The sequence below is a fragment of the Cupressus sempervirens genome, chromosome 10 (assembly GCF_028749045.1).
Source record: "Cupressus sempervirens isolate cs-2001-9-10 chromosome 10, ASM2874904v1, whole genome shotgun sequence".
NCBI lineage: Eukaryota > Viridiplantae > Streptophyta > Pinopsida > Cupressales > Cupressaceae > Cupressus > Cupressus sempervirens.
In genome coordinates, this window is record NC_143127.1 from 36,155,602 (window position 1) to 36,180,462 (window position 24,861).

The following is a 24,861-nucleotide window of genomic DNA, read 5'->3' on the forward strand; positions in this document are numbered from 1 at the left end:
ACTGCCGAAATGGTACACGAGCATTGGAGAATACCTTTCGACACGTCAGTTCCCAAGTGAGATGCCACCAAATGAAAAGCGTAAATTGATAATCAGGAGCCGTACCTTTCAATTGATCAACAAATTGCTCTACAAGATGGGGCCTGATCACATCCTACGATGGTGTGTGTTAGAGGAAGAAATACCACGGGTGTTGAAGGAAGCACATGAGGGACCAATAGGTGGACATATGGGACCTGATACCACGGCATGGAAGATATTATTGGCAGGACTGTGGTGGCCAACAATGTATGACGACGCGTGGGAATGGGTCGGCGGGTGTGACACTTGCCAACTGGCCGAGAAGCCGCTGAAGAGACTTCATGCCGCTCAACCCCTCCCACGCCCAAGAACTTTTTGAAAGATGGGGACTGGTTTTCATCGGACCTCTGAAGGTGAACAAAACTAGAAGGTGTCAATACATTATTGTAGCGACAGAGTACCTGACCAAATGGGTGGAGGCACAGGCACTACCAGATAACTCGGCGGTAAGCACACCAAAATTTATTTATGAGCAAATTATTACCAAGTACGGGTTTCCATTGCAGTTAACAAGTGATAGGGGTGGACATTTTGTAAACCATGTTATCCAACTGCTCACCACTAAATTCAAGATTTATCATTCATTATCGAGCCTGTACTACCCAAGAGCAAACGGACAGGTCGAGGCTACAAACAAAATCCTAGTATCAATTATCTACAAATCTTGTGCAGTTGAAGGTGAAGATTGGGAGGAAAAATTATCCTCTGCCCTTTGGGCTTACTGCACGGCGTATAAGGTGACAATGGGGCACACCGTTTCAATTAATGTTTGGACAGGAGGCAGTGGTACCAGCGGAATTCATGATACCGAGCCTGAGAATAGCACTGAAAAATAAGTAAGGCGACATGGAAAGCTTAAGGGAGCGGCTGTATAAATTAAACAAGCTCGAGGAGAAGTGATTATTGGCGCAGTGGGCGACAGAGGTAACACGGAACAGGCGTAAGGCGTAGCACGATAAACACCTGAAACTGAACAGGTTCCAACCAGGGCAATGGGTGTTGAAGTATGATGGACGAAATGAAATTAAACCAGGAAAGTTTAAGGTCAAATGGGTAGGGCCTTGCCAAATCCGGGAGGTAGGTGACAATGGAGCAATAAAATTGTGGACTTTGGATGGACAAGAAGTGCCTCAGGCAATGAATGGCTCGAAGCTGAAGATGCACCATGCCAGGAAGACTCTCTCGTCATCACAGAATGAAGGCGAAGTTCCGAGGGAAAATTGAGTCTATTGTATTTCAAAAAACAAAACAAAAAAGAACCAAAAAAAAAAATTGGAAAAGAAAAAAAGAAAATAAAAAGAAAATGAGATTGAAAAAGTTACCGTACGGCTTTTTAAAAGCTTCATCCACTACGGCTTTCAAAGTTTCATTCACCATACAGCGGATTTTTAAAGAACTTGCAGGCACCATACAGAAATTTCAAGGAGGAATGGAGCGTACGGATTTGAAGAATGCAATTGCCATACGGATTTGAAATTTTAGTTGGTGTATGGATTTCCTAGCCTGGTGTACGGGTTTTGTATGTTCTGGAGGTTGTTTTCTCACCGTACGGATTTTAGTAAGGAGTAAAACCACTATACAGTTTTAAGTCCCTGCTAGCCATATGGGCGTATGGATTTGCCTGCCAGATTTGGCGTACAGGTTTCTAAGACAAAGCTTGGTGTACAGATTTTAAAGTTTTCATTATATGCTTGAAACATTAATGGATATTGATGCCGTACGGATTTCATGAATATAACTTGCTGTACGATTCTGAGATCGTTTTATTCATCGTACGGATCTTGAGAATAACCTTTAGTGTACAGATAAAGATCTCTGGAGATTGGCACACGAATTTTCCTTCTACTTTGGCGTACAAATTTCACAGTTGTACGGATTTCGAGAATAATGCTTGGCGTATGAATTGTGAAGTTTAAGACTTGAATGTGTACGGATTTTGAATTGTTTTTAGCTTCCAGTTTAATGGCGTACGGATTTGAGGAACCAAGTGCATGATCACCACCATTCGGAATTGAAGATTCAATTCTCTAAGAACGTACGGATTGGAAGGATTTGCATGTTTGCAACTATACGGAATTGGAGGGTAAAATTTATGGTTGTTGTCGTACGGATGTTGTATGAAGTTGGAGGTTGTTTTTACACACTGACTTAGCTTGGTGTACAAATTTGGCTTGGGTATGAATTTAACCACCACCGTCTAGATTTAAAGATCTCTAAAGGTGTACGGATTTTAGAAGGTTTCCTTGATTACCTTCATGTTTTGTTGGCGTATCTGGAAGATTTGCAAGTTTTATTAGACACTGTACGACATTTTCAGATTGTTAAGTCTTCCAGTTGATAACACACGGATTGTGGAGAGCTTTCTGAAGGGTTTAAAATATTAAACTTACCATTGGGCAGATAGAGGAAGTAGGCAAAATAGGAAATTTGTATAGGAATAGGAGCCCTTCACTCAGAGCCATACGGATCCGTACACTTCCAGGAAGGAAACGAATTGCTGTCTACAGAGAAATGACTAAATAACTGACCTAAGGATAATGGAGTTTGCAGGCAAGAGAAAGTGGAAAAAACAATTGGAACAATCTATAGCTGAGGAGGGTAGGATAATGGCGACTACAGGTAACCAAAGTGAGGGCACCAGCAAGCAAAAATGAAAGGCTCAAGCACCTGCAACCACTGAGATCACACCACAGACTTTAGCATTTGAAAGGTTGAGTGGAATAGACTGTAGAAAGTGGTGGCAAGAAACTCCTGACGACCATGCAGTAAAAGCTAGCATCAGAAGGGCACAGGTGGAATGGGCGATTCAAATGCCTGTTTTTTGCATTTGGGATTACGAGGGTTTCCTCCACACCATGATCGAGACTTATGGCAAGGGCTCTTGAAAGAGCACATTTCAGTACTTGGACAAAGATGTGGTTGTTTCATTCAAGGCAGCAGACTTCACGCGAGTGTTTGGCATACCAGGGCCGCAGGGCAAGAAGGTTCAGCCTAAGAAAATTTCTAAGGAGGTAAAACTGTTTTTGATTACGCTGGTATGCAGAAACATGACTGAAGCAGAGCAGGAAGCATTGGCTGAGACATCAAAAGGAAGGGGTTTAAAGAAGACAGACATCAGGGAGGGACCATGGTGATGCTTGATGGATTTAGTCAAGAGCAGGCTTACAAGATCAAGTAAGGCATCTGATATCTCCTTTCCGCAAGTATCTATGATGGACAGTATAATGAACGGGAACGTGTATGATTGAGCATTTGTGCTAGTCGAGCATATGCACGAATTTATGACCCTTCAGCATAAAACATTTTATATGCCACATTATGCCATAGGTCTGTTCCTCGATGCTATAGTGCGGATGATTCCAAAGGACGCATTGGAGGCGAAACCTAGGCCATTAGCTCCCGAAGAACCCCCTATCATGCAGTGGAGACACTTAGACTCAGCCATTGTGCAGAAGGGTCCTACAGGACAGAAGAGACCCCGAATGGATACAAGAGGTGATATGGACAACAGACGATAGGAAACATCTTTTGAGGAGAACAGTGCGGGGGATGAAGAAGGGGAAGAAGATGGCGAGGAGGTTCAAATTGTCACAACCACCCCCTTGTTATTTTCGCGCACTACACTATCCACCACTTCTTGTATGGTCCCAGCGAGTCTACACATGGCTCACATACCAGGGTTTGGACAAACACGGCGGCCGATAGTGATGACTGTAGCACCTCAACAGGCGGTTACAATAGCAGCACCCTAGCAACACGGGGTAAGGCCTTCCCCAGTCCGACCAGCAGTTGGGTTTGGCGTGGGGTTTGCACGAGTGGCAGCACCTGTCAGCCGAGAGAGTATGCCAACTCCTGCTGTAGCACTCTCGTAGCAGAAACTGTGGCACCTGTGGAAACACAACCAGCAGCAACACCTAGCGCACCTGCAGTAGAGAGAGTACCAGAGGCAAGAGAAGAGACTGCCATGGAGATACCTGACTTACCAGTACCAAAGATAGCAGAGAGCTCTACATCGGGTGTACACTTGGATGTAGTTGGGTCGAATGCCGTGGTTACAGTGGATGCAGCACTTTTGGCATCACCCAAGCATGACAGGGAGACTAGAGCATAGAGGTTGAGTACTTATTTGAGTATGCGGTTCCACCGTACTCCAGTCCCTCAGATGGCCAGCATGCAGACACCTATGTGGGATGAAATTCCGAAGGGAGATACTCAGTAGGAACAGGTAGCGGAGCCAGTGCAGGATGAGGGACCGTCGCATAGTGTTGTTGAGTGTATGGCGGAAGCGGTAGAGGCGGCTATGGGTGGGCAGCAAGAACATTCAGTAGCGCAGGACATAGGGATGAGAGAGGCATTTCTTGCTGATGTAGCAGCGCTCGCGTCTCTAGCATCTCGGGCTCGCCAAGTGTTAGCTTCGACGGAGACTCAGGCATTGGAATTACTCGTGAAGGAGCTCAAGAGGGTTATATCTTTTATGAGATTGGGATGCCCAGCTACCTTCATGGTCTGTGTTGAGGAGTGGGGATGGCCGGATGCAGAGACTGATGAGATGCGCAAGGACTGGGCCACTGCGACAGATTTTGGTGTGGAGAGCCAGGTTGAGGTTCTAATTCATGAGATAATGAAGTTACACAGGGAGGCATACTATACTCTTCGGAGGAGTTAGGTGGATCAGGTAGCAGCTGAGATAGCTAGGAAGGAGTCAGCTGCCAGGTTAGCTTCAGAAAGGGCAGCCTGGGAATCTGAGAGAGCGGCCTGGAACTCCAAGAGGGCAGCCCTGTTGGATAGACAAAGTCAGCTAGAGAAGTTAGTAGCAAAAAGGGAGCAGTTGGCAGCTAAAAAGGAGTAAGTGGTAGTAGCAAAGGAAAAAGAATTAGGGGAAATCGCAGACATGATGTAGTCAGCTCTAGAGCTTCAGATGGAGGCAGAGGCAAAACTGAAGGTTAGGAAAGAACAAGTCTACAAGCTGCAGGCAGAGCTGAATGAGTTGAGAGCGCGGACCACTACGCTAGGGACCCATCCTGCTGTTTAGTATTTATGTATTGATGTACTTGGGTTATTTGTTATTTTGAGTTTTGTTGTAATGTCGTCTGGAGATGACTTTTCTTTTTGGGGGGGATGATGTCGTCGGTAAAATTGTGTATCAGTCGATGGGTCCCTTCGGAAAGGTTCTTTTTATGTAGCCGACGGGCCCTCCAGTAATGGTCATGTAGCCGACAGACCCCTTCGGGAAGGTTCTTTAGAAAGTATTTATACACCCTTTTGGGTCATTGTAAATCATCATAAGCATCATGTAATGTCTTTGGCATATGCGAATAATACAAGAAGTTCTGCTGTTTTGATCTATTGTCTGTGTGCGTTATTTCATTTACCCCGTACGGTAAACAAAGCTTTCAATATACATTAAGGGCAACTCAAAAAAATTTGATTCACAATGAGTGCCATCATTCTAATCATCACCTTCACCAAGAAGTGGATCATCATCACTCAAAATTTCAAGGCTAGTATCACTCGGTTCATCTGCATCCTCATGTGGGGAAGTGTTACCTCATGGTTTTCTGTAAGGCATATTACTATTGTTGAAGGAATCAAAATTCTTGAGTCTAACTTCCTATTGGTCCTTTTGATCACCTTCTTTGGTATAACATTCTTGTTTGAATAGGGTGAGGTGGGAATGATATGGTCACTTTCATCTTCACAAATAGTGTGAATCCCTTCAACCAACTATAGGACCTCCTTGGTTTTTGAATTAAGTTCATCTTCCTTGTGAGTGGCTGTCATAGAATTCTGATTTTCAGCCATGTATAGTGAATAATGCACCATAGTTAGTTGAAGACAAAGTTCATCTACTGTTGCAAGCTAGAGTTGCCATTGCAAAGGTCGACTTGTCAATACCTGATACAACCATATGACTTATATAGAACACAAGAGCAGTTAAGCCTTGTCGCAAATCTTGAAGGGGAACGTTGGCAATTAGTCCAACAACCCCCCCTTAGCATTACCTGAGAGGATTCAAACCTGTGACCAAGCTCTTATACCACTTGTTACAAGCTAGAGTTGTTGCACCGAATTATCGAGCTGTTAAAACCGGATACAATCACACAACTTATAGAACATAGGAGGCGGTTAAGACATGTTGTGAATCTCAAAGGGGAACATTGGCGATTAGTCCAACTTCTATCTCCCTTTCCTTGTCATCCCCAAATTCAATAGTGAGTTCCCTATCCGCTAAGAGCTGCAAGTAATCTAATCCCATCCTTTGGAATGCTTCTTTGATTGTTTGTAGTTGTGAGCTAGCGACTCTACTTGGAAATCCATGTTGCCTTTCATCAATTTGTTCCACACAAGCTCTTCAATGAATTTGTGAGAGTTATCTGCCCTTGTTAACACTTGTACAAGGTTCTCTTTCGTAACTAATAACCCCTCCCCTTCACTAGTTTTGTCAATAGAGATCAGTATTTCATCAATTAAGAATATAGAATACCCCTAACTCGTAGTAATGATTTTTTTTCATAATATCATCTTTAGTTGGTTGGAAGTCAGCATCCAGTTTGCTTTAAGATGTATTTCATTTAGGTTGTGCCTTATAAATCAAGTTGTCACTTATATATGCTTCTATGCCCTTACCACTGTTTGACTGCATTAGCTCTTCTTCTCTATTGGCTCCACAATGATGATAAAACGTCCAAGGTTCATGACAAGTAAAACAAATCTGTTCTCTTCTCATTTGGTTCTTGATCAAATTCGAAGATTCTGCAACCTGTATGCATGCTGATCTCAGCTCATATGCAGTCATAAATTCTTTGAACATGTTAAACTTACGATCAATGAATTCCTCCACAAGCTCATAAGCCATGGCTGAGATTATATTCTCCCTTCTCCATATAGCCAATAAACCTGATTGTAATTGCTTGCATCTGTCATCATCCTCATTTAGGACTAATGACATGATGGTTTTTATGCAAGTTCTCACATTGTTAGTTGATTTTTCCTGTATTCCCTTAAGAAACATGGCATCGACTGTAAAATCACTTCTTCACAACCAGGATCCAAATGACAATAAAAAATATGGTCTTTTTCCATGAGCTCTAAGATCTTTATCTTCTTTCCAAAAGTAGGGTCCTTGGTATCTTGTAACCCGCATAGGTTGTCCAAAATCAGCTGTAATACCCTTCTTAATATGTTGTCATTGTATTGTGTGACTGGTGCTGTTACTCTGATAATTTCGTTGAGGCAAGCGACAACTATTAATCTCACGTTTTCACATGGGTACTCCATTATCCCATGCTGAACTAAGTTAACCATTGAAGGCTGCAAAGCCCAATTCAATAAGCTCCAATTGGACTGGTCCATTTTAGATAAATATGAATCCGACTCTTTCAAATTCAAAAGTATGCCATCCAAACATTTCATTAAACCCAGTTGCAATCTGATTATGTAGAGCCCATTTCCGACATTTTCTTTCTGTAGGTCTCTTAGTTGTTCACCCTTAAATGTATCGTTAGATTCTTTGGAAAATAGCTTGCATTTGAAAATTTCCACTGTCTTTATATTGTTTATTGATATAAACTTTATGAAAAAGCAATCCTCGCTTATCAAACTGATATCTTTGAAATAGCAACTGTGCCAAGCTTCAATTTTGGAATATATGTGCAGTGCAGAATTAGAACCACTTGAAAAAGATGTTATCTGATACTTTATATAGACACTTGTTCTAGCCTCAATTTTAATCACTCCCTTTTACTAGTTCAGCTGCTATAAGACCTTTTGTCAATCACAAAGTCTGGTCTAGAATTTTGAGTTCTCGTTCCAAGAAAAAAATGTATTACAAGCATGACTTTAACAAGGGAAGTTTGCCAAACATTGCATAACAATAGAACTACTCTTATGTTGGCTTTTTGACAATAGAAGTTTCCCAACGCAGAAAAAACAAAAACTATAGAAGAGGCAATAACACAGATTCACAATCACAACTCCCAATGCAGAAAACAGAGGCAAATGCAAGTATAAACTTGAAAAAATGATGAAGTACAACTGACTGATTTTGGAAAAATATTCTAGCTAACCCAGAAAGATCTGACGAAGACCCCAAAGAGATGTCAAAAAATCCAAAAAGAATTTGAAATGAGAGTAAAATTCCAATTGGTATGGAATTCGAGGCACAAACATCGAGGTACCCAAAAAAATTAATGACAACCTAGACGAGATCTTCAAACACCCATCAAGAATATGTAATTAGATTTTGAAGCCGTCAACTAAACAAAAAGTTTCTTAGAAAAAACCCTAGGCAGCTGTAGAAGGTCATAAATGGCAAAAAAAGACCATGGAAGAAAAAATGACCATGCAGGTCGAAAATGGAGCCAGAAGAGATGCGGACAAAATGAATAAGGGTTGTCTTTAGCAGTTAAAGAGGCCATCAAAGATTCTAGTTGCAAAAAATGACTTCGTTCTACACAAAAAATGATATCATGCAGGTAGGAAATGGATTCGTTGGTTGCAAACAAGCAAAGAAAATCATCGCCCAGTAATAGAGGGGGAAAAGTGCCGCCCAAAAAAACAATATGCCTATGATGGAGATTAGCTCGCGATTTCAGCTTGTGTTTTATGGCAAAAATATGCCACGAGTTGATAAAAAGCGGCCACCAATTTGCAGCAATTAAAAAACAAAGACCTTAGCTATTTCCCAAAAAATGGCATGACTAATCCTAGTCACGTTTTAAGCAATTTTTTCCCAAACTCTTAAAAAATTACAAACATCAGAATTTTTAGGAAATGAATAAACGAACAAATCCCAGAAAGAATTTTCGAAAAATTTTAGACAAAATTTCATTCAAGAAATTATAATTTTTTCAAAAAAGAATTTGCTCTGATACCATGTTATGGTAAATTGACATTCTTGTAGTTGTATTAAACAGAGGAGATGAAAATTCCGTATATAGATTTACAAAGACGATGTTTATAAAAGAAACAATCGCTTACTAAAGATGGAAATAAAAATCACATAATAAACTAAAGAGTAAACTAAGATGACCAGAGTAACGAGAATCGCCATAAAATCGCCTGAATCGGCGATTCGGCGATTAGATTCAGCAATGGCGATTTTTTTGGAGTCGGAAATCGCCATTGCCGATTTCTTCAAGTGAATCGCCTGAATCGCCGATTCAGGCGATTCAGGCAAAAAATCGCATGAATCGCCTAGAAAAATCGGCAGGAATTGCCCGCGGCCAATAAAGTATAGAGTTGTAAAATTTTAAAAAATTGCTTGGTTTTTTTACTTTGTTTTTGACCATTTCTCTTTGTTATAACCCTAAAGGGCCTTCTATTTATTTAACATGAGTAGAAGAGAGGAAAAGTGAGAGAGAAGAAGAGAAAAGAAAAGCCATAGGTTTCTAACCGGCAAGAAGAAAGAGCACAAAAGAGATCAGCAATCCATTTGGGGAGGCCATCAATTGCATTGGGAGCATTAGGGAGCCAATCTCAACACTCCTCAACTCATTTGCAAGAGGTAAGTGCTCTTTTTTTTTTTGCATGTTAGTGTATTATGCATTTTTTGTTAAATTTTTATAGTTTTCAAGATTTTTAGTTTAGATCTTGAATGTTCTTTATTTTTACTAAGTTGCAAACTAGGGTTTGTTGTTTTGTAGCTTTTATTAGCTTCAAACTTTGATATTTTACATATAAATTTTTATTGCAGCAGCCTTTGCTTTCATTTTTTGCAAATTCGCAATGGGTAGAAAAGATGAATGTTGGAAATATAACGAAGAGTTTCCTGGAAGAACCAAATATCAAACAAAATGTATTTTTTGTAAAGAAAAAATAACTTCTGGGGGTATTTATAGATTGAAATACCACATTGCTGCTATACCTGGACACGATGTTACAATTTGCACTCACCAAACTCCCGAGGCAAAACGCACTTGCTTAATGGCATTAGAAAAAATTGAAAAAGACAAAGCCAATAGGAAAATGCAACTTGAAGGGTTAAGGGGTATTGGCTCCCATGTTCCCGCATCCGCATCTGCAGCCGCATCCACATCTGCATCTGCATCAGCTTCTGCATCTGTAGGTTGTGTTGGAGAGGGTTCTTCTAGGCCTCCTTTTTATCCTAGTTCTTCTGCTCGTGCTGGTGCTAGTCGGTCACATACTGAGACAGAGTCCCACACCAACTATTGCAGCCTAGAGTGCGGAAAAATAGAATGGATAGTTACTTTGTGCCCCGCACTACTCCTGGTTCCCAACCCACGCTTGAGGGCATGGGTTTGAACAAGGAAATTCATGATGCTGCCAGAAAGGAGATATGCAAATTTTGGTACTTTTGCAACATTCCATTTATTGCAGCCAGGTAATTGATTCTTTTTTCGTTGTTTTCTTTAAAGTTAAAATTAAAAGTAAAAGTAAAACTTTAATTATATTTACTTGTTTTATAATTTGAGTCTTTGACATCTAAATTTTTATTTGTGACAGGGCTCCTTATTGGCAGAACATGATAGACGCGGTTGCTATTTGTGGTCCGGGGTTTAAAGCCCCAATTGAGGCTGAGTTGAGCGGATACCTCTTGGATGAGATGGTAGAGGACATGAGGGCTGAGCTCAAGGAGAACCGAAAGGAGTGGATTGCAAAGGGTTGCACCATCATGACTGATGGTTGGACAGATAGGAGGAATAGAACACTCCTCAATTTTCTTGTATCCTGTGGAGGTAATTGATCATTCTACTTTCCTACATACATAATTGTAAATTTTGATTTGTTGAATGCTAATTTGTTGATGATCCATTTAATTTTAATATTCTAATTCGTTGTTTTGTTACTTGTAGGATATACCATGTTCATCAAATCCATTGATGCTTCTGCACATGTAAAAAATGCCACATACTTATGTGAGGCTATTGAGGAAGTCATAGCAGAGGTGGGAGAACAAAATGTGATCCAGGTGGTGACGGATAATGCAGCAAGTTATGTTGCTGCAGATAAACTTTTAACTTTTCAAATTTTGAAAATAAATTTATTTGAATTTTGAAATTTGAATTTCTAATTGACTTAAAATTGTTGTAGGTAAACTTTTGATGGAGAGGCACCCCACCATATTTTGGTCCCCTTGTGCGGCACATTGCATTGACCTCATGTTGGAGGAAATTGGCAAACTTGAGTTTGTCAAGTCATGTGTGGAAAGGGCAAAAAACATATGCAAATTCATTTATAATCATTCATTTGTCCTTAGCACAATGAGGAAGTACACAAAAGGAAAAGAGTTAGCTCGCCCAGGTATCACGAGGTTTGCCTCGAATTTCATCACCTTGCAGTCCTTGTTGACATCAAGGGATGAATTGAGGAGCATGTTTGTTGGGCGGGAGTGGATTTCCTCTTCCTATGCTACGACCACTGTAGGGATAGATGTGGCGGATTGCATATTTGATGAGGATGGTTTTTGGAAACCCGCTAGAGAAATCCTGCAGGTAAATTTATTGCAATTTAACATTTAGTATTTTACTTTTACTTTAAGTTATATTATTTTATATTTAAGTTTTGACTCAAGTTTTTTGTTTTACTTTATATGTAGGTCACTGAGCCCCTTGTAGCTTTGCTACGAACTGCTGATGGGGAGAAGCCCTCTATGGGCTACATTTATGAGGGCATGGATAGGGCCAAGGAGGCCATCAGAGCCCAATATGCAGGAGTGCAGGAGAGGTATGGCCCTATTTGGGACATCATCGATAGGAGATGGCAGAATCAGCTCCATCGACCCATCCATGCAGCAGCTTACTTTCTGAATCCGGCATATCGTTTCCGTCCTGAGTTCAAGGCAGATGCGGAGGTTCTCACTGGCTTATACACAGTGATTCAGAGGTTGAGTAGCGATGAAGATAGCGCTGTTGCGATTGTTGAGCTAGACCAGTTCAACAATAAAGAGGGGCCACTTTTCTCTAGCAGGATGGCCATAAATGCTCAGACAACACTACAACCAGGTAAAAATTAAATAATATATTTATTCAATGTTCATGAATCTAGATTCTAATCTTAAAGTTGATTATGTAATTTTAGAGTTAACTTGTAATTTGTAAATGAGACTAATTGTTTCTATTTTCAATTTTTCCCTTATTGCAGATAGATGGTGGCAAATGTTTGGGGCCACAACCCCAAAACTTCAAAAAATTGCCATTCGTATTCTGAGTCAGCCAAGCAGCGCTTCTGGATGTGAGCGCAGTTGGTCCATGTTCGAGCACATCCATTCGAAGAGGAGAAACAGGTTGACAGTGCAGAAGTTGAATGATATTGTCTTTGTTCATTACAACCTCCGTCTTAGGATCAGACAGATTTTGGGCACTGACTCCTCTCCGATCATTCTAGAGGAGATTGATCCAGAATCAGAGTGGCTCACAGAGGTTGTGGATCCAGTCTTCATTGAGGAAGACCGTGTGTGGGTTGACCAGGTGGATATAGAGGCTGAGGCAGCTAGAGCACGTTCTTCAGGCATTGGTAGACGCACACGTGCACGCACAGGCACAGGCCCTAGTGACGTTCATGAGCCCATCTTACATGCGGGAGATATGGCTCGGCAGTCCTCTAGGACCTACATTAGACGCCTTGCTACTAGGCAGACTGGATACTCAGAGGCTGAGGCTGAGGCTGCAGCCGAGCTTCAGGATGATGTTGAGGATGATGATGATGACTATGAGTCTGAGGCTTGAGCTGGAGCCTTGTTTTTATATTTTGTTTACAGATATTGATACTGAATCATTGATAGACATATGTTTCAAACTTTCATGGATCTTCATCTTAGATTCTTACATACATTTATGATTTGATGTCTTATGGATCATCTTACATACATTCTATGATTTAAATCATTGTGATCATTTGATTTCTATTTACTTCAGCTAGCCTACAATTTACATTTTAGATAACATAGTTACATATGTGATGGATTTTATGTTCCATGTTTATGTATGTTAAGTTTTAACTTCTATTTGATGATGTTATAGTGTGTTTAAGTTATATTCAATAAAGGGTGCATGAAATAAGTTTTAAATTGTTAAAATCTTTAAATTTAAAGGGTTTTTTCAAATTTGCCGATTCATTGCCGATTCATTGCCGATTCACGATTCGATTCGGCCTTGCCGATTCCGATCCGATTCCGATTCTTGTTACTTTGAAGATGACCATTGAAGAAACATAATAATATTCTAAAGAAATATTTGTATTTGTTACAAGAAGACTAATCTTATGCAATTCCCTCGGATTCTCTCTGAAATTGAATTCGTTGCGATGAGTGGGTTGTAGTTAACTGGCCACCTCTTGTTGTCTTCCTTGGAATAGCATGAACAGGTCCTGTTGGAGAACACTCGATATACAAGCAAATACATTAAAACTGCCAACTTTTGTGTGTATCCATTGATTCAAGTTTTGAGTCCTCTTGAAAGAGTTAGTTTTAAATTCAGTGATGAACAACTTTGTTGCATGTCTCCAATAGCAACCAATTCAACATCCTGGAGATGCGACCTTGCAACATAGTTAGAAGCTGAAAACCACTGAAGGAGCTGATTGTGATTGTTGATTGACCAAATAAGCGTACGCTGAGGAAATAGAATAGTCACTTTTTGGAAAATATAGACTCCAACACCTAAAAATCACAAATCACTTTAATGACACTAAGGAAGGAATTCCTATGGTACTCCAAAATTCCAAATGTCCAGTCTTAATATCTTTGAGCCTTCTAGTATATTTACAGTCTATTATGCTCCACGTTCACCAACCATTCTGTGCACTATAGCTACTTGACTTTACTCATGTGTGCAGTTCTACAAAGTTCTTCTCTCTACAAACTCGTTTTTAGAGGAAATATGTCCAACACTAAGTCAATTTCTTTTAAATCTCATATTCTCAGTATCATGACACCATGGAAAACACTCAGGGATTTATGTAACAAGAAGAATTGTTCTCTGTCCATGTCTTTCAAACCCCAAGAACGTTACTTCACAATTCTTCTACCATTTCACAAGTTGATGCTTCTTGTTTGAAGGAAGGAAACTGTAATCACTCAATTCACTAAATGTCATCCTGCCTTCGAACTGCTCCAACCAATACCATGAGATAATTTACGGAAATACAAGTCCAAATCTTGAAATCGTATGAATATAACACCACCACCAATACAATTCACCCAAGCCTGAAACCATGCATTGAGCTAATGACTATATGAGTGGATAGAGAAATGAACCAACACTTAGTGAATGCTGCTCAAAATGATTCTCTTACCCAATAAAACCATGCACATGCGCTACACCAAAAGAGGACCTTTTAAAGAACTTCATCCCTTGATTATAGTTTGACGTCCATGCAAATGATATTAGTTCTAAAGTCTTAACCAATCTTGAATATTAAATTCCCCAAGGCTTCTTACTTCCCACGACGAATATTAAAATAATTCCTTTTAGCACTTAAAAAATTGAAACATTCTTCAATGATAAATTACACGGTTCAAACCTATTAAAATTAAGATCAGGCCCACATGAATTAAACTTCCTTAATCACTTTAACTAGAAAATATATCAATTTCTTTGAATTCTCGTATTGACCCAATATAATTCTATATCAAACCTTTCCCCAAAATATTAAATTCCTTCAAATTTGTAACATTCCAGTGATGGTTCGTGATGGATCGATGCTGGCTGTTCCGCTGCTAATTAGCATCTCTGAAAATATTTACTGACCATATTTTGCTCTTGTTACTAATTCTCAACCTGGATGGCGTTGAAGATATGACAATCAACTTCTACCAACTTGTAATAATATGACATATAGAAAGAATCATTCAAAATATAATGTGCTGCTAAAACAAATTTGACAAATGAATGAATGAATGAAGGATTTTAATGACATCCACAACACCATCGGTCTAAGGGACTACAAATCAGAAGCATTAATCCAGATTCATTTCCAGAAAGTAGAGAAGAAAGATGAGGAAATGATTCAGAAACGTGTTGACAAAAATTGCCTATTAAAGGTTGAGCCATCTGAGTTCATTGAACAAATGGAGGATACATTGAAGAAAGCTACGACAATCTATGAAAATTTATGTATTTTCACAAATTTTATTGCAGATATTCAAGGAAAGATTATGACTCTGCATAATGAATTATCACAACATACAGGCAATATCAACCCTCAAGTTCATATTGCATGGAACATTCAAGAAAGGTGTGGGAACTTATTTTCAGAGAGCAAGAACTGAAGATAGAGGAAGAAAGAATAAGGATGAGGATATGGAATTGCAAGGTATGATTACACCTCTATGAATATCATGCAAGCTCATGTACAGAAAGCTAAGAGATAGTGCAAATGTCTGAATTGAGTACAGTTGATAGTTTGAAGGAGTTAGCCTCAGACCTACAAGGTCATATGATTGGACTTAGAACACTGAAAGAGTTGCAGGAGACCTTATAAGTTTATCTTTGATGAAGTATGAGAGGTATGTATCCCTATGTGCATAACTTTTTCATCATCTTTAACATTGTTGCCAAGAAAGGGGGAGAATAAGATATTTTCAAACATAAAGGAGGAGAATAAGATGGGAGAGAAGAAAAGGAGGATAATAAGATGGGAGAGGATACAAGAGAAATGAAAACCAAAAACAAAAAGATTTTGCAAACAAAAGAAATATTATCAAAGGAGGAGCAAATGCCTTTTTGGAGTTGGACAATTTCAGAGCTTGTCACTTATTGACATACAAAATACCTATTGTACAATTTTGAAAATCTTGAAGGAGTTTTTGCCATCAATGCTAAAGGGGGAGATTGTTGATTGAAAATCATACAATGGCATCATGATGATGATTTTGACACTATGATTGTTGTTGATGTCAAACAAATATATATGAAAAATAAGATACTCAAATAGGTGAAGAGGTAAGACAACTCCTAAACAGGTAATATGTTATTGGCAAGAAAGGACTTATCAGAAGAAAGACAAACATGTATAAGGAGCATTATCAGATAATTATATTGTTATCAGTACAAAGGATATGTAAAAACCTATTCGGTAAAAAGGAAAAGTTAGTTCATTATTGGTGAACTACAATTATCTGTAAATGGAGAAGAGATGAACAAGTAAAGACTATCGGCCGACAACTAGACAAAATGGAGAATGGTTTAACCTATTGTGTTAGTGTCAAATTCACTAAACCTAAACAAAGGAAAAATAGTTTACATAGTAAGATGTGTGGAGCAAAATAACTTATGGCGATTGCTGATAATGATTTATGTAGAGGACTACAAGGAGAGTTCAACGAACACTATTTCACCTCAGAAATGATAAAAGGTTATGATGCAGCCGATAGGATAAGAAAACATAATATGGAAGGATCCAAATAGATTCAAAATCAACCTAATGGGAACCCTACTAACAAAGGCATTCTAACTAACAAAGTTAAGTTTGCTGACATAAGAAAAGTTAAGAGGCTTGAGTAATAATGTAGAATTGAGTTGTGATCGAGATCAGAGCACAAAATACCTATAGAGAGGAAGCAAAATCAATGCGTAAGGGATTTGACAAGCTTTGGGAGGAAAGCATTAACATCTCATTTACTTTCTTTTGATAGAATATCTAGCGATTTCTACAAGTCATTGCAAAATCCCTTACCCAGTAAATCTTTAGTAAGACTTAGAAGTTCTAGATCAAACTTAGTGTAAATCCTTAAACAGGGTGAACATTTCATAAGTGGGATTAATCTCTTAATAGAGTAGTTCTTAACAAGAGTGTTAGATAGATATTCCTAAATTTGGTTGTCAATCCAGGATGGCTCCTGCTCCCGCCCGCGCGACATTTCAAATTGCTACCCCCGCCAATGGCTCTCCGGCTAGTCTTGGTGCAAAGGCTGCCCGCCCGTCTGCTGAGGCCTAAATCCCAGCTACTTCTGTCACGTGGCACCTGCCCTGGTGTATCCTGTAGTGGCTCCCACTCATGTGCATGCGCTTCTGTTTGGGTTCCTGTGCCTGGCTTTCCTGCGCTTGGTTCCAACCATGTTGCTTGTGTTGAAGCTCATATGGCTGCCTCTCCTGCCATTCGTCCTCTAGTTGTTGTCGGGGATTCTTCCCCTATTGCGTATATGGGTGTCATGAGGAGATCAGCTATTTCCTATGCGGATGTGGCTGTGTTTGAAGTGGATATTGCTGCTCCTGTTCTAAAATTATGGTCCTGTTCGGCTGTGCCCTTGGTTAGTCGTTCGGCGATGCCTGTTCCTATATGTAAACCGATTGAGATTCATCTTGATTCAGATATTGTTGATGAGGTTTCTACATGTGGAAGATTACTCTTCCATTGCTGCTATTTTTAGGTTTAGGGGTTTTTGGCCTTCTCTTTCAGCTTTGCATGCTTGGATCTCTAAATTCTGGGAACCAATCATTTCAGATTCAGCTCAGATTTATCCTATAGCTAAGAGTTCATTTTATTGTGAAATTTGTTAATGTTGATGACATAAATTCCATCCTGGGATGTGGCTTCTCTTGGGAGGAAAGGTTCCCCCCTAATGGCTAAGCCTTGGTATCTGACTTTTAATCCGAATATTGAGACCTTCAATAAGTTTCCTCGTTGGGTTAGGCTACCGGACCCCCCCTTTATTTTTGGTTGGATTCAGTCTTGGAGAGTGCGGGGAGGCCCTTGGGGATTTCTTGATGGTTGATGCGGCTTCCTCCAACATTTATAGGACAAGGTATGCCCGCATCTTGGTGGAGATTGATTTCTCTAAGGGGCTTTTGGAAAAGATAAAGTTGACTTCTCCTCTTGGGTCTTGGATTCAACTTCTTGATTATGAGGGTATCCCCTTTAGATGCAGGAAATGTCATATGACCGGCCATCTAGTGGCGTTTTGTTCCTCTGACAAAGTTCGTTCGATGAAATCACCTTCTTGGTGGATGGGGGTTTCAGATGACCACTATACGATTCAGAAAGTGTTCACAGTGGTTGATGGGTCAGATAGCTCTTCTCTTGTTAATTTAGATGAGGTTCTGGATGATGTCCCTAGCGATTTGAATGTTGTCCCTTTGACTGCTGACACTTCTCTTGTTGTGGGTTCTTCTCTTGCTATTGACTCTATCGATTCATTTGTTGTTCCTTTGGCAGATTTGAGTCAGAAGGTTGTTGTTGCCCTTTTTTTGTCGTTGACTGTGGCCAAAACCATGTTGCTGGTGCTTTTCCTGTAACTGGGATTTTGGGGGGTTAGTGGGGATTGGCATTGATGGACTTTGGTTTCTTGGGTTGTTTGCCCTCTTGTAGGGAACTTGGGTATGTCCCTCTAGTTTGTCGAGTGGTTTTCCATAGTTGTGTTATGGTCCTCATTGTTATATCTTTCTTCTCCCTTTGTACAAGGTTTCGGGTCCTTTCAAAACCTATTTTTACTTAATGAAAACAAGAGTGTTAGATACATTTAACAATGTATCAGTCACTTCTTATTATGAAGTAATTGGAAAATATTTGCTTGTTATTAACAATGATCAAGAGATCAATTGATATAAGAGGTTGAACGATGTTTCCTTAAGAAACAATCATAAAGAATAGAAACATTCTATTCTAGAAACATAAAACTAAGTATTGGAAATATTCTAATATTTACTGAAGATTACAATAGATAACCATTAGATACTAAACAGAGATAATAGAAACTATCTATTATCATAATACCCTCCCTTAGTGGTTGATCTATTTAGAGCACAAAGCTGTCAAAAAGCATAAAAGGTAGATTATGTCTACTCAAGGCGCTCTACGTTGTTCGTTGTGGGTTGCGAACCAAATTGCTTAGATAGGGCAGCCAAGCACTTCCAACAATTAATCTTCATTTGCCAAAACTTGTGGCAATAGTTGCATTGAATGTTTTTCTTTTGTGAACCTTCTGAATCTAGAGCAGAGGATGTCTGCTGAGAAGATTGTTGAAACTCATTGTTGAGAGGATGTCTTCAGCAAGGTCCTCATTGTTGAAACTCACTTTTATCCTTCTAAAAGGATTTGGCAAGAAAGGCTTGCTTTGTAGAGGTGGAGCTGGAACTACTACCGAATTGTTGTTTCCGTCGATCTTGCTGAAGTAGAAGTGTGCATAGATCGGTGAACTTCAGATCAATGTCCGAAGATGTCATGTTGAGAATTTCGATAAAATGCTCATAGGACTTTGGTAAACTCTGGAGAGAACTAATTATGAGTTTCTTGAATCCTATTCAGATGACCGTGGAGTGAGGTTTGCTCATCCATGATAATAGAAAACAGAGTGTTCTTCAAGAAGAAAGATCTGCTCTTGTCAAAAGTCTCATGAAGACCTTTGAAATTTTCCCATATCTCGATAGTTGTCTTGCCAAATGGAATTTGAGAGAGTTGATCATCAGCCATGGATAATTTGAGAAGCATTGCCGCCTATCAATTATTCAAATCCCATGAATCCTGATAAGTACTGGGGGCAATTAGACCTTGTGTAACATCCAAAACAATTTGATCAGTATTCCAATATTCAAAAATTGCTATGATCCGCTACTTCCAAGTGCTATAATTTCAACCATTGAATTTTGAATTTCTCTTGAGCAAAATATTGGTCAATGATGCCATACCACATTTTTCAATGAAAAAACATGAAAATCTGTGAATGCACGTTCTTCGAGGCAAAAAATGGAATACCCAAAAAATTCGAAGGGTGGCCTAGAAGAGAGCTCAAAAAACTCAGAAAGAGTGTTGCCAGTTTCTGGATTGGTTGGATAAAAAATAGAGGCACCCAAAAAAATGGCAACCCAGTTGAGATCTCAAAAAATCCACCAAGAATCTATAAAAAAAATTGATCTTGTACAAAAAAATTAGGGTTTTGAACAAAAATGACCCTGCTGCAAAAAAATTCACAAAAAATGGCGAAAATGTGTAGAAGAAATAGACGAAATTGGACAAAAATGGGTTGTAGAACCCAACCAAAAGTCAGTGGATTCATATCTCTCAAAGCGGAAACCCTAGTTGGATTATAGAGATAGTTGGAGGCAAATATGCATGTAAATAATTTCGAAAATAAAAGGCAGATAATTTGAATCAAGAAATTATAATTATTTTTGAAAAAAATTAAGAGTATTGGCTCTAATACCATATTACGAAGTAACTGGAAAATATTTTCTTGTTATTAAAAGTGATTAAGAGATTAATTTATACAAGAGACTGAATGATGTTTCCTTAAGAATCAATCGTAAAGAATAGAAACATTATATTCTAGAAAAAGAAAACTAAATATTAGAAACATTCTAATATTTACAAAAGATTGCAATACATAACCATTAGATACTAAACAGAGATAATAGAAACTATTTATTATCGTAATACTTCTAACCTAGTGAGTCACTTAGAAAGTGATATATGTAGCTCTTAACTGGGCATACCTTTTTATTGTAGTAAAGAGTTGTGGGTACCATCCCCACTGCAATTTTTCCCTCTAAGGGTTTTTGCGAGACTAATCATGATGTAATGTGTGGATGCATAGTTTTGTGGTTTACCCATATTTTACTTTATTATTTTATTGTTACAACATATCAATAAATTAGTTTACATCGCAACAGATGTCAAGTAAATGAATACTATCAATTAATGTGAATTACAGTTACAAGTTTATGGTCAAAAGTTCAAATTGCTAAACAACTTGTGAGTACCAATTCATCCCTCCCCCTCCCCTCTCAGTACACACCTTTCCAAGGTTAGTACCCATTCTATTTTAATACATTCCACAAAATCAAATATCATTGAGGACATAGGATAAAATGTAATGTTGTGTTGCCACATAGTCTGGCTAGGAATCCTAGTTGTGTCATGTAGACAATCAGTTGACATTGCAAAAAAAAAAGGTGAATGACTTCAAAAAAATTAGACTTGACCATTTGTCCCTTTGTATACATTTGGGTTGAGATTTTTGGGAGTTTATTGCATAAACCCATGGGTTTTTGTTCTGAAATTATTAGGATTTTTTGGCTTGGCAGCACACCGTTTTGTTGTAAGTGACTTGCTTAACTTTCAGATTTGTTAGTACTTGTGAGTTCACAATGCTTGCATAGTGAGAGAACAACTCTCTTTCAAGACTCCGCAATCCTTCTGAAGTGTCAATATCCCTTTGCCATTGTGGGAACCAAATTCCTTGGTCAATGTGTAGTACGAATAAAACTAATGTAGATACACTAATTACACCTATTTTACTAGTTACCCTGCCCACAAATGAGTATAATATAGTTATGTTAACCCCATCTATGTCATAGAACTCAAATGTAGATACACTATCCCCACCTATTTTACAAGTTCAGTGCCCACAAAAAGAGTGTAGTATAGTTATGTTAACCCCATCTATGCTATGGAACTCAAATAATCAACCATCTCAAAGCAAAAAATTAGCTTGAGACTCAAAAATCCTCTGATCTCCTCCATTGTCCAGCCTTCTCTTTGGCCACCTAATCCTTACCACATGTAACATTAGAATTTTTGATAGCACCAAAAGTTAATATGATACATCTATAGAAGTTCCCATGCTCATAATTGAGTGTTGGTTGTGTTAGATGATACACCCGTTACAATAGGGGAGGGGATAGTTTGGGTACACTTTTGACTCTAAGGTGTTTGTGGAATATCTCATGTTTGGGGATGCTAAAAAAAACTCTCAAGAACACTCCCATAAAACATATTTTTCACTCTTATGTCGTACCTCAAGTCACATGAAAGTAGATTAAGAATTGGTGAACAAAAGCTTTTGTGACTTTCTTTGGAAATGTTCTTGATAAAGCTTTGTTATTCTACATTGAGTAGGATTTCAACTTGCCTACAATGGTAGGCTAATTTTGTTTGTTGTTCTAGCCAAGAAACTAAGATAGAACTAACAGTATTGGACCCTTTATTATAAAATAATTTTCTGCAATAGGATTTCGTAGAGCAATAATGACACAATGAAGGATCTAAATGAAACCAAATCATGTTGTAACATTGGAATGTACATTTTAGACTTTGTATTAGTTTATTTTATGTTTTGACTTATTCATATGGAGTGTATGTCAAATAAGTATACTATCGAATCTTTTTTTGTCGTCATTCGAGTAAAACTTGTTTGTTTTTATTTGTTTTCTTTCTTGTGCAGGGAGTATAAGGGCATCCAAGAAATATGCTCTTAAATACGACAAAGCAAAATTCGAACATTATAAGCTCATGCAGGGAGATATACAATCCGAGGAGATACTTAAACGTGTATATAGTTTTTTTGAAAAACTTAAAAATCTTTCCTAAAATAGTTTGAAACATATATAATAAATTTTCTTGGAGATTTTTTCTAATATTAATGCCATGTTTAGAAGATGATGCTTGTGAATATGTATCTTTGAAAGGCATGATTCCTTGTCCACCTGGATGAGTGGAAAAATGTTTGGTTGTTGTGATATTTTTGTATTCAAACAACATGAACCTCAAAAAAAAATTCTTTCATATACGACAAAGCAAATTGGAACCAATATTATTAAACACAGGATATCAATTGTTTGGGAGCTTCTATGAGCTACATACACATGAAAAGTTCTATTGATGCATCCTTTTGAATTGACAAGTTACTTTAGCAGTATATAACTTGTTACTTCCAATATTTAAAAATAAAAGATGAAAGACCTCCTCAACCATTATCAAACCCTCAACTTAGCTTTGACTCAAAATAATGTGATCGGTAATTTCATGGTTGATGAATATTATACTTGTATGGAGAGTTGTAACCTTGTGTTACTAATTTAATAAGCAAATCATGAAAAAGAAAAACACAACATATGTGCTTGAAAACATGCAATTCATTTAGTTATAATAAAAAAATTTAAATTTTGTCCTTGCAATATAGAAGTACATATATCACTCATTTTTCTACATTTTTTTTTTTATGGCTTTGATAAACACAACTTAGAAACTCATGACTAAATTCTTTACGAAAAATCAACAAATAATTTGGAAAACGTGCATTATTAATTGTTCTATAATTTATATGGGCATGATATCCATCTATTTTAATCGAGCTAGAATGATTAATTCAATGAGATTAGATGCAAGTGAATGTTCTCATATCCCTCGTGTGACATTGGACATGTGATTGAAACTAAAGTTGGGAAGAATTTCTTATTTTGTTGCACAATAGACAAGCCAAAATGATCATACATTTTAAAAATAATAATAAAATCAAACAAATTTCAAGTTTTTACTATAGGACATTAATCACTTAATGAGAAAAAAATATTTTATTTTATTTTGATAAAGAGTTAGCATACTTAATAAGTTTAGTAGATAATAAAAGTAAAAAGAACAAACGGAAATAACTTGCTATAGAACCTATGGCGCCTGCGTCCATTCCCGCTTCCGCTTCTGCTCCCACTTTGTCCAATCGGGCTTCTTCCTTTGCCCGAGATGTTGCTGGATGTGTACGCCGGTCTTCTCCTGCCCTTTCTCAGGTGGCCTTTGGGGCAGGTTTTCGCCCTTTGCCCATGGCAGGGAGAGGCCCCTCTGTAGTGTTTCAGGCTAGTGCTTCTCTGGTGGTTCCTGTTGGGGAGGCTATCCATTCCCCAAGAGCTGTGGGTGGTTCTGTCATTTCTTATGCAAATGTGGCAGCCTATGAGGTTGGTATTGGTGGTCAGGTTGTGCGTTTGGGGCACTGTACTACTATGCCTGTTGTTGTAAGTGACCCCATTATGATCAATCTAGAGTCTGATATTGTTGATGAGATTTCTACTTATGTGGAGGACTTCTCCTCTACAACTGCCATTTTTCGTTTTAGGAGTTTTTGGCCTTTTTTGTCGGATCTGCATGCTTGGATTTCAAAATTTTGGGAGCCTAACATTTCAAATTTAGTCCAGATTTTTCCTGTGGCAAGGGGCTTTTTCATTGTGAAATTTGCTACTACTGATGATTGAAATGCCATCATTTGACATGGTTTCTCTTGGGAGGAGAGATTCCCCTTGATGACCAAACCTTGGTATGTGGATTTTGATCCATTGATTGAATCCTTTAACAAGATTCCTCTGTGGTTAAGGTTGCCTAATCTTCCCCTTCACTTATGGCTGGATTCTGTCCTGGAGGTTGTGGGGGAGGCCCTTGGGGATTTTTTGTTGGTTGATACTGCGTATTCCAATGTGTTTCGAACGACTTATGCTCATGTCCTTATGGAGATTGACGTCTCCAAGCAGCTCCCAGAAATGATTAAGTTGGCCTCTCTTAATGGCTCTTGGATTCAGCTTCTGGATTACAAGGGAATTCCCTTTAGATGCCAGAAACGCCATAAGACAGGCCACCTTGTTGCTCCTCTGAAAAGATTAGATCGAAGAAGTCACCTTCTTGGTGGACGGGGTTTCAGATGATCACTACACGGTTCAGAAAGCTCCCTCTGTTGGGGAGGGGTTGGGTGATTCTTCTCAGGATTCTTTGGTGGAGGATTCTATTATTGCTTTTGATGATTTAAATGTTACCCTTACAACGGTGACCAATACAGTTGTCCCTCCCTTGAATGCTGCAACTGTTGATACAATTGTTGCCCTGCTTGCGGCTTTGTCTTAGGTCAGAGTTGTCCCTTCTACTGTTGTGGTCCAGATTCCAAGTGGTGGTGGTATTTCTTCTCCTATTGCAAGGGTTTTGGGGGTGGTTTGTGGTGTGCATGACTTTGTGTGGCAGAAGGCTGCTGGGTTGGTGGAGGATGGATGGACAACAGTAAAAGGAAAAAAGGTCAAGCCCTCCAATCCACTGTTTGATATGAATTTATGCTCTCAAAAGATGGGACCGAAA

The 24,861-nt window shown here is 38.7% G+C and overlaps 3 protein-coding genes across 3 annotated transcripts in view; all 3 read left to right on the plus strand.

Moving 5' to 3' along the window:
- LOC149532439 (putative ribonuclease P/MRP protein subunit POP5) overlaps positions 1 to 22,575 on the plus strand; it is a 76,871-nt gene extending 54,296 nt beyond the window's left edge. The window contains exon 4 of the mRNA XM_089803960.1: positions 22,199 to 22,575. Within this exon, the coding sequence (XP_089660086.1) occupies positions 22,199 to 22,344 (146 nt within the window). The 3' untranslated portion in view covers positions 22,345 to 22,575. The remainder of the gene's footprint in view (positions 1 to 22,198) is intronic.
- LOC149532440 (uncharacterized) lies at positions 10,266 to 12,944 on the plus strand. Its single transcript, XM_089803959.1, has 6 exons — positions 10,266 to 10,423; positions 10,546 to 10,778; positions 10,896 to 11,033; positions 11,134 to 11,534; positions 11,639 to 12,044; positions 12,184 to 12,944. The coding sequence occupies exons 1-6, from the start codon at positions 10,278 to 10,280 to the stop codon at positions 12,765 to 12,767; spliced, it is 1,908 nt and encodes a 635-aa protein (XP_089660085.1). The 5' UTR covers positions 10,266 to 10,277; the 3' UTR covers positions 12,768 to 12,944.
- Positions 22,576 to 24,044: 1,469 nt separating the features above from the next.
- LOC149532441 (uncharacterized) lies at positions 24,045 to 24,440 on the plus strand. Its single transcript, XM_089805722.1, has one exon. The coding sequence runs from the start codon at positions 24,045 to 24,047 to the stop codon at positions 24,438 to 24,440; it is 396 nt and encodes a 131-aa protein (XP_089661848.1).
- Positions 24,441 to 24,861: the final 421 nt, after the last annotated feature.

Excerpts from the sequence above, each read along its gene's own strand:
- LOC149532440 (XM_089803959.1), top strand. The coding sequence starts at position 10,278 with ATGGATAGTTACTTTGTGCCCCGCACTACTCCTGGTTCCCAACCCACG. Across the intron at positions 11,034-11,133 it reads GGTGACGGATAATGCAGCAA|GTAAACTTTTGATGGAGAGG; the intron begins GTTATGTTGCTG and ends AAATTGTTGTAG. Across the intron at positions 11,535-11,638 it reads CCGCTAGAGAAATCCTGCAG|GTCACTGAGCCCCTTGTAGC; the intron begins GTAAATTTATTG and ends CTTTATATGTAG.
- LOC149532441 (XM_089805722.1), top strand. The coding sequence starts at position 24,045 with ATGACCAAACCTTGGTATGTGGATTTTGATCCATTGATTGAATCCTTT.